At 49.9% G+C, this 12,557-nt stretch overlaps 1 protein-coding gene across 1 annotated transcript in view; it reads right to left on the bottom strand.

Moving 5' to 3' along the window:
* The window catches only part of LOC311102145 (delta and Notch-like epidermal growth factor-related receptor), a 75,513-nt gene that overhangs the window by 39,251 nt on the left and 23,705 nt on the right, over positions 1 to 12,557 (bottom strand). Inside the window, exons 2-3 of the mRNA XM_084143378.1 lie at positions 7,415 to 7,741; positions 7,038 to 7,135 (exon numbers count right to left, since the gene is read on the bottom strand). Of these exons, the coding sequence (XP_083999504.1) occupies positions 7,038 to 7,135; positions 7,415 to 7,741 (425 nt within the window). The remainder of the gene's footprint in view (positions 1 to 7,037; positions 7,136 to 7,414; positions 7,742 to 12,557) is intronic.

Below are 12,557 nucleotides of genomic sequence, written 5' to 3'. Positions count from 1 at the left end.
TTATCGCCCTCCAGGTTCCCTTGGAGAGTTCATCAATGAGCTTGACGACTTGATACGTTCCTTTCCTGAGGATGGCTCACCCCTCACAGTTCTGGGTGACTTCAACCTCCCTACGTCTACCTTTGACTCATTTCTCTCTGCCTCCTTCTTTCCACTCCTCTCCTCTTTTGACCTCACCCTCTCACCGTCCCCCCCTACTCACAAGGCAGGCAATACGCTTGACCTCATCTTTACTAGATGCTGTTCTTCTACTAATCTCACTGCAACTCCTCTCCATGTCTCCGACCACTACTTTGTATCCTTTTCTCTCTCGCTCTCCTCCATCACTACTCACTCTGCCCCTACTCAGATGGTAATGCGCCGTCACAACCTTCGCTCTCTCTCCCGCTACTCTCTCCTCTTCCATCCTATCATCTCTTCCCTCTGCTCAATCCTTCTCCCTCCAATCTCCTGATTCTGCCTCCTCAACCCTCCTCTCGTCCCTTTCTGCATCCTTTGACTCTCTATGTCCCCTATCCTCCCGGCCGGCTCGGTCCCCCTCCTGCTCCGTGGCTTGATGACTCATTGCGAGCTCACAGAACAGGGCTCCAGGCAGCCGAGCGGAAATGGAGGAAAACTAGACTACCTGTGGACCTGGCATCTTTTCACTCCCTCCTCTCTACATTTTCTTCATCTGTTTCTGCTGCTAAAGCCACTTTCTACCACTCTAAATTCCAAGCATCTGCCTCTAAACCTAGGAAGCTCTTTGCCACCTTCTCCTCCCTGCTGAATCCTCCTCCCCCTCCCCCCTCCCCCCTCCTCCCTCTCTGTGGATGACTTCGTCAACCATTTTGAAAAGAAGGTTGACGACATCCGATCCTCGTTTGTTATGTCAAATGACACTGCTGGTCCTGCTCACACTGCCCTACCCTATGCTTTGACTTCTTTCTCCCCTCTCTCTCCAGATAAAATCTTGCGACTTGTGACGGCCGGCCGCCCAACAACCTGCCCGCTTGACCCTATCCCCTCCTCTCTTCTCCAGACCATCTCCGGTGACCTTCTCCCTTACCTCACCTCGCTCATCAACTCATCCTTGACCGCTGGCTATGTCCCTTCCGTCTTCAAGAGAGCGAGAGTTGCACCCCTTCTCAAAAAACCAACACTCGATCCCTCTGATGTCAACAACTACAGACCAGTATCCCTTCTTTCTTTTCTCTCCAAAACTCTTGAGCGTGCCGTCTCTTGCCAACTCTCCTGCTATCTCTCTCAGAATGACCTTCTTGATCCTAACCAGTCAGGTTTCAAGACTGGTCATTCAACTGAGACTGCTCTTCTCTGTGTCACGGAGGCTCTCCGCACTGCTAAAGCTAACTCTCTCTCCTCTGCTCTTGTCCTTCTAGACCTGTCTGCTGCCTTTGATACTGTGAACCATCAGATCCTCCTCTCCACCCTCTCCGAGCTGGGCATCTCCGGCACGGCTCACTTTTGGATTGTGTCCTACCTGACCGGTCGCTCCTACCAAGTGGCGTGGCGAGAATCTGTCTCCGCACCACGTGCTCTCACCACTGGTGTCCCCCAGGGCTCAGTTCTAGGCCCTCTCCTATTCTCGCTATACACCAAGTCACTTGGCTCTGTCATATCCTGACATGGCCTCTCCTATCATTGCTACGCAGACGACACACAACTAATCTTCTCCTTTCCCCCTTCTGATAACCAGGTGGCGAATCGCATCTCTTTATGTCTGGCAGACATATCAGTGTGGATGACGGATCACCACCTCAAGCTGAACCTCGGCAAGACGGAGCTGCTCTTCCTCCTGGGGAAGGACTGCCCGTTCCATGATCTCGCCATCACGGTTGACAACTCCGTTGTGTCCTCCTCCCAGAGTGCGAAGAGCCTTGGCGTGAGCCTGGACAACACCCTGTCGTTCTCCGCTAACATCAAGGCGGTGACCCGATCCTGTAGGTTCATGCTCTACACCATTCGGAGAGTACAACCCTGCCTTACACAGGAAGCGGCACAGGTCCTAATCCAGGCACTTGTCATCTCCCGTCTGGATTACTGCAACTCGCTGTTGGCTGGGCTCCCTGCCTGTGCCATTAAACCCCTACAACTCATCCAGAATGCCGCAGCCCGTCTGGTGTTCAACCTTCCCAAGTTCTCACACGTCACCCCGCTCCTCCGCACACTCCACTGGCTTCCAGTTGAAGCTCGCATCTGCTACAAGACCATGGTGCTTGCCTACGGAGCTGTGAGGGGAACGGCACCTCCGTACCTTCAGGCTCTGATCAGTCCCTACACCCAAACGAGGGCATTGCGTTCATCCACCTCTGGCCTGCTGGCACCCCTACCTCTGCGGAAGCACAGTTCCCGCTCAGCCCAGTCAAAACTGTTCGCTGCTCTGGCACGCCAATGGTGGAACAAGCTCCCTCACGACGCCAGGACAGCGGAGTCACTCACCACCTTCCGGAGACACTTGAAACCCCACCTCTTTAAGGAATACCTGGGATAGGATAAAGTAATCCTTCTACCCCCCCTTACCCCACCCCCCAAAAAAAAGTTTTAAAAAAAATACATATTGTGAAGTGGTTATCCCACTGGCTATATGGTGAATGCACCAATTTGTAAGTCGCTCTGGATAAGAGCGTCTGCTAAATGACGTAAATGTAAATGTAAAATGTTTCCAGTACTTGCCTTGTATTATCTCCAATGTATCGTCCATATAAAAAACCTGTCTGATTAAAATGAATAATGTCCGACAATAAATTGCTTTTGTTTTCGAGATGAGTACTGAATTGCATGGCCTTTAAAGGCACATTTAAAAGTGTCCCATACAATAAGGGGATTTGCTGTACCTATGTTATGTTGGAAAAAATCAGTTATAAATTCCTCTGTCCTAGTTAAAAACAAGTTATCATCCAATAGGCTTTGATTAAATTTCCAATATCCTCGCCCACGTGGAAGTTCAGTAAGAGTAATGTATATGCCAATTATATGATGGTCCGACCGCATTCTGTCCCCTATCAACACTTTCTAAACTTTTGGTGCCGATGAGAATGACATAAGAAAAAAGTCAAGACGACTAGCTTGATTGAGTCTCCGCCATGTAAGCCTCCATATATCTACTAGTTCTAATGTATCCATGACATTCATGATTTCCTTAAGAGCATGAGGGTGATAGTTTGTAGTGCGATTTCCTTTACGGTCCATTGAGCTATTTAAAACAGTATTATAATCTCCCACCATAATAATAGTCTTGTATTGCTTGCAGGGTTGATAATTTATTTTGTATATTGTCAAAGAATTGTGGATCATCATTATTTGGTCCGTAAAGGTTAATGAGCCATATCTGTTTATGGTCCAATAACATATTTAAAATCATCCATCTACCTTGCGGATCTGTTTGGGCAATTTGCACATTTGGATCGAAATTACTGTTAATTAATATCATCACCTCTTTTGAGTTTCTTTTCCCATTTTTTTTAAATTATACTTTTTTAAATTATTGATAGTGATTATTGTACAGCAATGTTGAGGGAGCTAGTACGCAAGCATTTCACTGCACCTTTTATACAAGCTGTAAACTGTGTATGTGACGAATACAATTTGATTTGAAGTAAGTAAACAAACAACCTCTCTCTCTCACTCTACCCATTTTCCATTCAGCCTATTTTTCATTAGTATTCCTAAAGTGATGTCACTTTCACTTTGTGTGTGTGTGTGTGTGTCTGCGTGTGCATGTGTCACGACTTCCTCCGAAGCTGCCTCCTCTCCTTGTTCGGGCAGGCTTCGGCGTTCTTCGTCACCGGCCTTCTAGCCACTGCCGCTCCTCATCTTATCATTCCATTTGTTTTGTCTTGTTGTTTGACCTGGTTCATATCCCCTCATCAGTACCTATATAAGTGTTCCCTCTGCCCCCTTGTCTTTGTGTGTGATTGTTTATTGTGGAGGTTAGTTTAGCTCGGTGGAGCTCTTGCATTTTGGTTCGTCGGGATATTTCACCCGTGTGCCTTGATGTTTCCCAGTGCGCCTGATTTACGCACTGGAGTGTTTGACCCATTGCTGCGTACCGCTGTGTTTTCGGAATAAACCTGTTATTCTGTGATTTACCCCCCTGCGCCTGACTCCTTCAAAATCACTCACCACAGAATCACACACCAAGACATGGAGTCTGCAGGAGAGGAGCACATGCCTGGAGTCGTGGCGCGGGTCCGGGAGCATTCTACAATGCTAGCCAGCTTGGGAGAAGCAATGGATCGGGTTCTCCAGGTCGTCCAATGCCTGGAGAGGAGAGGACCTGATCCTTTGGGACCAGCTGAGCGACCGGATCCAGCCACCCACACCCCAGCACCCAGAGGGATTCATCTATCCCGACAGAGGAATTATGACGGGACAGCTGCCCGCTGCCAGGGATACCTCCTACAACTGGACCACTACTTCTCCAACATCAGCCCGGCTCCATTGGAGCGGGAGAAGGTGTCCGCCCTTGTCTCCTGCCTTTCGGGGAAAGCCCTGGAGTGGGCCAACGCGGTATGGAGTGAAGGAGGAGCCGCGTTGGACAACTACGGGGAGTTCGCTCGAAGGTAGAGAGGCAGGCAAGCGGCTGGTCCACCTGAGGCAGGGGACGAGGACCGTTCAGGACTTTGCCCTGGAGTTTCGTACACTAGTGGCTGGTTCCGGGTGGAACGAGCGGACCCTCATCGACAGCTTCCGGTGCAGCCTGCGAGAGGACGTACGAAGGGAGCTAGCCTGCCGGGATACCATGTTGACTTTCGACCAGCTGGTGGACATGGCCATCCGGTTAGACAACCTGCTAGTTTTAAGAGGACGTCCTGGAAGGGGCCTGCCCGTTTCACCCCCCCTCAACCCGGATTCAGTTCCAATGGCGCTGGGTGGTGCAGCAATCTGGGAGAACAGAGGACGACAGCTCCAGTGTCACTCTTGTGGCAGGAGAGGACATTCCGCTGCACGTTGTCGCCAGGGTTCTTCCGGGTCTGGAGGCGGCAGGCAGGGCACTCTCGCATCACCCCAGGTAGCCCTCTGCTGCGCACTGCAGCATACACATCACCTTCCCTGATTACACAGTAGTTTCCCAGTGTCGCTGGTCGATTCAGGTGCAGCTGGGAACTTTATAGACAGGTCGTTAGCTCATAGTCTAGGTATTCCATTGGTTCCCCTATCCATTCCACTGCCCATCAAAGCACTTGACAGTCGACCATTAGGGTCAGGGTTCGTTAGGGAAGTTACAGCACCAGCCACGATGGTTACACAAAAGACCCATAGAGAGCAAGTCACCTTTTTTATTATTGAGTCTCCCCTGGTTAGCACTACACAACCCCACCTTTTCATGGCCGGAGAGGGTTTACACTGTCCTACATGCCGGGTACGAAGAACGTGAAGGCAGACGCACTGTCACGGCTGTACGACACAGAGGAGAGGCCCATAGACAACACCCCCAAACTCCCGGCCTCCTGCATTATGTGCGCCGGTAGTGTGGGCGGTGGACGCGGACATAGAGCGGGCGTTACGCACAGAGCCATCTCCACCTCAGTGCCCAGCTGGGCTGCGGTACGTGCCGTCTCTTGTCTGTGACCGTCTGATCTATTGGGCCCACACTTCTCCCTCCTCTGGTCACCCAGGTATCGGCCGTACAGTGTGCTGCCTGACCGGAAAGTGGCCTACCTTGGCTAAGGACGTGAGGGTGTATGTCTCCTCCTGCTCGGTGTGCACCCAGAGTAAGGCACCTAGGCACATCCCGTGGGTAAGTTACAGCCCTTACCAGTTCCACAACGGCCATGGTCCCATCTGTGTATTGACTTTCTCACTGATCTTCCCCTCTCTCAGGGTAACACCACCATCCTGGTCGTTGTGGACCGCTTTTCTAAAGCCTGCCGCCTCTTTCCTCTGCCCGGTCTCCCCACGGCCCTGCAGACTGCGGAGGCCCTGTTTACTCACGTCTTCCGGCACTACGGGGTGCCAGAGGACATAGTGTCTGACCAGGGTCCCCAGTTTACATCCAGGGTCTGGAAGGCGTTCATGGAACGTCTGGGGTTCTCGGTCAGCCTGACCTCTGGGTTTCACCCCGAGTCTAATGGTCAGGTGGAACGGGTGAATCAAGACGTGGGTAGGTTCCTGCGGTCCTACTGCCAGGACCGGCCGGGGGAGTGGTCGGTGTTCTTGCCATGGGCCGAATATGCCCAGAACTCTCTCCGCCACTCCTCCACTAACCTATCGCCATTTCAATGTGTTTTAGGTTATCAGCCGGTTCTGGCACCATGGCATCAGAGCCAGACCGAAGCTCCTGTGGTGGATGACTGGTTTCGGCGTGCGGAGGAGATATGGAATGCTGCTCACGTCCACCTCCAGCGCGCTGTGCATCGCCAGAAGGCCAACGCCTTCTGTGATTTACCCTCTTGCGCCTGACTCCTTCAAAATCACTCACCACAGCATGTGAGCTTGCACGCGTGCAGGCGGCATCAGTAATTAGACAGCACACCAACACAACGCAAAAACTATATTTGCCTGCAGCCAAGAGCAGAGACTTATGCTGATAAAGACCTCTTATGTCTCCACTCTCTCGTCATTCATAAAGAGACACTATAAATGGACATCTACCACTTTGCATGACCAATAAAGGACATTTATGATGCTCGCTTAAATCAGAACACATTGCAGTCAGGCACTATACTTGGGCAACACAATGGAGGTTATTTACTACCATCGGGGTTGCTGACTGAATAACGAAAGACTGCAAGTTCCATGTAAATGACACAGCACGATAATCGTAAGACAATGATCCCAAGGGAAGACAGATGTAGTGTAGTCTCCAGTGTAGTTTTATGCAGAACTATAGTTCACTTGGGAGAGAGGGAGAGGTTAGGATAAACATGGGAGGGAGGAAGAGAGGGAAATGAGGATTTGGAGCACACAGGGGAGAGAGGGAGAGCACTATGCAAACACACACACACACACACACACACTGACACACATACATACACACACACACACACACACACACACACAGGAAGGTACCAGTACATGCAATACGGGGCTCTTACTTGATGGCAGTCTCCTCAGGCACCTCTAGAGAGAGAGTCAGAGTTCCAGAGGTCAGCTCACACAGCTCAGGACTCACACAGTGCAGTCCCTCCGTCACCTGCAACAGGAACACACACACACATACGCATGCATGCATGGACACACAGAGACACACATACATACAGGCACTCACAGAAACACACACATGTACACACACACACACACACACAAACACACAAACACACACATACATGGAAATACACAAAAATACACACATGAGGCAGCAACAGGAAAAATGTCATTATTTTATAAGACAAATAAAGACGTTCTGTGAACTCTGAACCTAGCTAGCTGGTCTGTTGTGACTAATAGAGTACAGGTAGCATTAATCTATGACCTGTTCTTTCTCCCACTGCACCACCAACAGTCTCTGTCCAGCCTTAGGCTGCCATGGCTGCAGCGTGGGAGGTGCCTGCGTGGTGGTGGACACCATGGTTGGCTGGGAGGGCTGAGTGGCGGTTGTGGGTGTGGCGGGTGTGGCCTGTTCGGGGGCAGAGGGTGTGGCAGGGTCCCAGTTGGAGATAGGCAGCAGGTCCAAGGTGGCCTGCTCACACTTCTCCCCCTCGTACCCCTCGCTGCAATCGCAGGTGTACGCCTCGCTTTCGCCACTGCGGCTACAGTTGCCATGGAAACAGGGGCTGCTGGCACAGGGGTCTATGAAAAACTGACAACACAAAGAGGAGAGGGAAAGTGACTATAGATAACATGGGAAACAAAACGACAATTTCAGACTCAATATTCGTTGTATATAAACCACTGTATATTATGGTTGCATCTCAAATGACAACCTTTCCTCCATTGTGCACTGCTTTTGACCAGAGCCCTTTACTGTCCACTATGGCTTCATCTCAAATCACACCTTTTATAACCACTACTTCACAGGACTCTGGTCAAAAGTAGTACAATACATAGGGAATAGGGTGTCATTCGAGACATAGGCTGTATCCTGACTATTCTGTAACGGCCATCAAATCAAAATGTATTTGTCACATGCGCCGAATACAACAGGTGTAGACCGTACCGTGAATTGCTTACTTACAAGGCCTTAAACAACAATGCAGTTCAAGAAAATATTTACAAAATAAACTAAAGTAAAACATTAAAAATAAATAAAAAGTAACACAATAAAATAACAATAACGAGGCTATATACAGGGGGTACCGGTACCGAGTCATATACAGGGGGTACCGGTACCGAGTCACCATTGGCTCAGAGGATTCTCCCATTGTCCATTATTAACACCTGGATGTTTATTACAACTTTTCCTGCTTAGGCTGCAAAACCAAGAGTAGCAGAAAGTGCAATGTTCTACAGCAGTTGTATATTTGCAGTGCGTCTAAGGTAAGGGGGTTCAGTCTAAACATGGATAGTGCACGAGGTGCTGAACTACCAGCCTAAACTCTCAAATCTCATTTTCATCCCTCCTATCATGTCTCTTCTCTCTTCCTTCATGTTCTTTTCCCTCTTTCTTGTCTTCTTTCCTTTTCACTATCTCTCTACTTGCTAAAGCCTGTTGCCAATATGTCCACTCATCACATACTAATTTAGCTGTATTGTTCTTGTATGTAAAGGCCACAACAAAATATAAATTAATGCACAGTTACAAACAAATACTCAATCACGACCACAGGCTTCCCGGTTATGTCCATAAGTAATCAGAAATGTTCTACGAACGAACCTAGGGTTTGAACTCATATGCGCAACCAGAGGCTGAAGGTTCCTCACTCTCAAGCACACATGACTTTAATGGACCCTGACGGTCTCTTTCATGCTGCTTTCTCCCATTAATAATTCACCATATTTGGAGAGAGAAGAAAAACCTCTGACAAAAGCGTTTGAAGGTGATAGAAGATAAAGCTAAGTAGGCCATGTTGACTCCAGTCCAGGACACGTTGGTTATATTCATTAGGCACCTAACGGAAAACGGACTGAAACAAGAAGAGACTACCTGAACTGTTTTCCATTGCAAAAAGTTTTGTCAAAGTTTTGCCTTTGTTTAGTGTGAGGAACAGTTCTTACAGGGGTCAATAATCTTGCTTCCCACCACAGAATCCCAGAACCACCATATATATACCACCCCAGGCAGCCACACTGTTCAAACGTGTGTGTGACTCAGTTCCCATTAGCAAAGGAAACAGAACAAAAGTCTGAGAGTGTGTATGAACAGCATGCTGGTGATACTCATGTAGAATCCCCAAGTTTGTGTGTGTGTGAGATTGTGCGTGAGAGCGTCATGAACAGCCCTGCTCTCCCTAGGACTGACTCACATCTTATTAGCACTAAACTCTCTCAAGTGTTTTCTCATGAGGCTCTATCAGACACACTTACAGCACTACACTGGAGGAGCACAGCGGCTCAACAGCCCACTCCACAACCCCTCAGAGAGACTGCTGACCTGATCACACAGCAGTAGCACGGACCACAGACCCAGCCACACACTAGGAAAACTGTCTCTCTGTCAGCTAGCACCACACTCCCTCTAGATACAGTATATAGGGAAAAGGGAGCTACCTAGTCAGTTGTACAACTGAATGCATTCAACTGAAATGTGTGTTCCGCATTTAACCCAACCCCTCAGAATCAGAGAGGTGCGGGGGGCTGCCTTAAACGACATTCACGTTATCGGCACCCAGGGCAGAACGACTGATTTTTACCTTGTCAACTCTGGGATTCAATCCAGCAACCTTTCGGTTACTGGCACAACGCTCCTACCCACCAGGCTACCTGCCGCCCCAGACTAACATCGCTAAAGGCACTACACACACACACAACACAGTACCAACATAGCATGTGAAACCTGTCACAAACTCTGTCACCTACGTAACTGACATCATATAGCAAACACCCACCATAGTAGAATCAGTTTCTTTGGGTGTATGAATGATAAAGCCGTTGGTGCAATTGGCTCACCTACTTCTCTTGATAGGCAACTACTGCCTATAAGCACAGGGACAGGGCTAACAGTGTGAATTAGCATGTCCATTAGCTCACAGAGGCACAGAACAATAAGAACCAACATACACAACAAGCACAGTAATTATATTCCCAGATGGGCCACGAACAAAAATATCTAAAGATAATTTAGAGCAAAAATGTAATGCTTCACAAATTGAAATGATCAACTTGCTAATTGTCCTCAAGCGAATAAGGATCAATAATATTGAAAGATAGTATTCCATTAAGCAACTGGCATCATCAATTTGAGGTGGTGGAGGAAGTGGGATGAGCTGCTGGCCATTCTCCAGCCCCTCACACACACACACCATTTTTAATGGAATTGCTTAGGAGTAGATGAGACAGAGCTGTCTCCGAGCTGAACTACCACGGCAAACAAAATGAACAGGCTCAATATCAACTCTCACCGCAGGCTGAGGATTTATTCATTCAGTAAAGCATACTGAATTATAGATGGCATAGAGATAAATGAAAGTGAAATTGTGTAGGGTATAACGGTAATAAAGTTTTAATGGTCAATATATGGAGTCAGGATTGGTAAAACTTGATAATCCTGGAGGAACTCTCAGTTAGTCCTTGTGCTACACCTGGTGTCACGTCCACTTCCGCTCCCCCTCTCCGGCGCTCGATGTCGCCGGTCTACTAACCACTGGACCTGGCAACCCATCCTTACGCACACCTGGCAACCTTCATTACGCACACCTGCGCCTCATTAGGCACACCTGGACTTCATCACCTCCCTGATTACTTCCCCTTTATATAGCGTTGTTATCACCCACCAGGCAATATTGTTTATGTTTCCATGTTTAGACGCTTTTCTTGTTTTGTATCGGTCAATGTTCTTCATCATTAAACTCACTAACTGCACTTGCTTCCTGACTCACTGCATCTACAATTCACATCGCGTGTGTGGAGAGCCTTCATGGAGACGCTGGGGGTCACGGTCAGTCTCACATCCGAGTACCGGCCTCAGTCCAATTGGCAGGTGGAGAGGACCAACCAGGAGCTGGGGAGGTTCCTGAGGAGTCACTGTCAGGACCGGCAGAGGGTGTTGGCCCGGTTTCTTCCCTGGGTGGAGTATGCCCAGAACTCACTTCGTCACTCCTCCACCGGGTTGTCTCTCTTCCAGTGCGTCCTGGGGTACAAGCCGGCCCTGGCTCCTTGGACCCGAGCCAGACCGAAGCCCCTGTGGTGGATGAGTGGTTCCGGCACTCAGGGGAGGTTTGGGAAGCTGCCCACGTGAGGCTCCAGAAGGAGCAGGCGGACCGCCACCGCAGTGAGGCACCCGTTTTCCTCCTGGTGATTGCGTCTGGCTCTCCACCAGGAACCTCCCGCTCCGCCTGCCCTGCCAGAAGCTGAGCCCCCGGTTTGTGGGGCCATTCAAAGTCCTCCGGAGGGTCAATGAGGTAACTTACCGATTACAGCTTCCCAATGACTACCGGATCTCACCCTCTTTTCAAGTTTCCCTCCTTAGGCCGGTGGTTCCTGGTCCTCTGGCTGATGCCGTCCCCCATGACACCTCTCCGCCTCCCCTGGACATCGAAGGTAGTCCCGACTATGCCGTCAGGTCCATTCTGAACTCCAGACGGCGTGGGGGTCAGCTCCAGCACCTGGTGGACTGGGAGGGAGGAGCGGTCCACTATGGTCCAGAGGAGAGGTGTTGGGTTCTGGTGGACAACATTTTAGATCCCAACATCATCAGAGATTTCCACCTTCGCCATCCAGACCGGCCCACTCCTCGTCCTCGGGGCTGTCCTCCTGGCCGGCGTCGTCCTGCAGTTGAGTCACGCGTCGGGGGGGGGGGGGGGGGGGGGGGGGGGTACTGTCACGTCCACTCCCACTCCCCCTCTCCGGCGGCGCTCGACGTCGCCGGTCTACATACCACCGGTCCTGGCAACCCATCCTTACGCACACCTGGCAACCTTCATTACGCACACCTACACCTCATTAGGCACACCTGGACTTCCTCAACTCCCTGATTACTTCCCCTTTATATAGCACTCCGTTGTTGTCACCCACCAGGCAATATTGTTTGTTTCCATGTTTAGATGCTTTTCTTGTATCGTTCAATGTTCTACGTTACACCTGGACAAATCTGTTCAGGTCTGGGACTAGCACCACGGGATCACCTCATTGGACAGAGGTGTATCAGTGGGCCTGGAGCATGGCCAGTGAGATCAGCAGGCCTGTAATGGTTGATAATTGGGCCTGGCCAATTTATCCAGTTTATCAGCCAGTCAATGTTTATGGCTGAGTCATCTGTGCCGTGGGTGAGGCTGCGGAGGCGGCCGGCAGGGGTGGTTTAATGGCAAGCTGGTTCAACCGCCCACGGACCACACTAAGGAAGATGGAATATGCTTAGGAAGATGTAAGGCAAGCCTATGCCTTAGTGACAAATATCAAAACATGCAAACCCAGGTGGTAAGGGTAGGTAACAACACATCTGCCACGCTGATCCTCAACACGGAGGCCCCTCAGGGGTGTGTGCTCAGTCCCCTCCTGTACTCCCTGTTCACCCATGACTG

This window comes from Coregonus lavaretus (genome assembly GCF_964263955.1).
Source record: "Coregonus lavaretus genome assembly, chromosome: 26".
Taxonomy (NCBI): Eukaryota; Metazoa; Chordata; class Actinopteri; order Salmoniformes; family Salmonidae; genus Coregonus; species Coregonus lavaretus.
The sequence above is the reverse complement of the archived record's forward strand: the minus strand, read 5'-3'. Positions and strand labels throughout refer to the sequence as shown.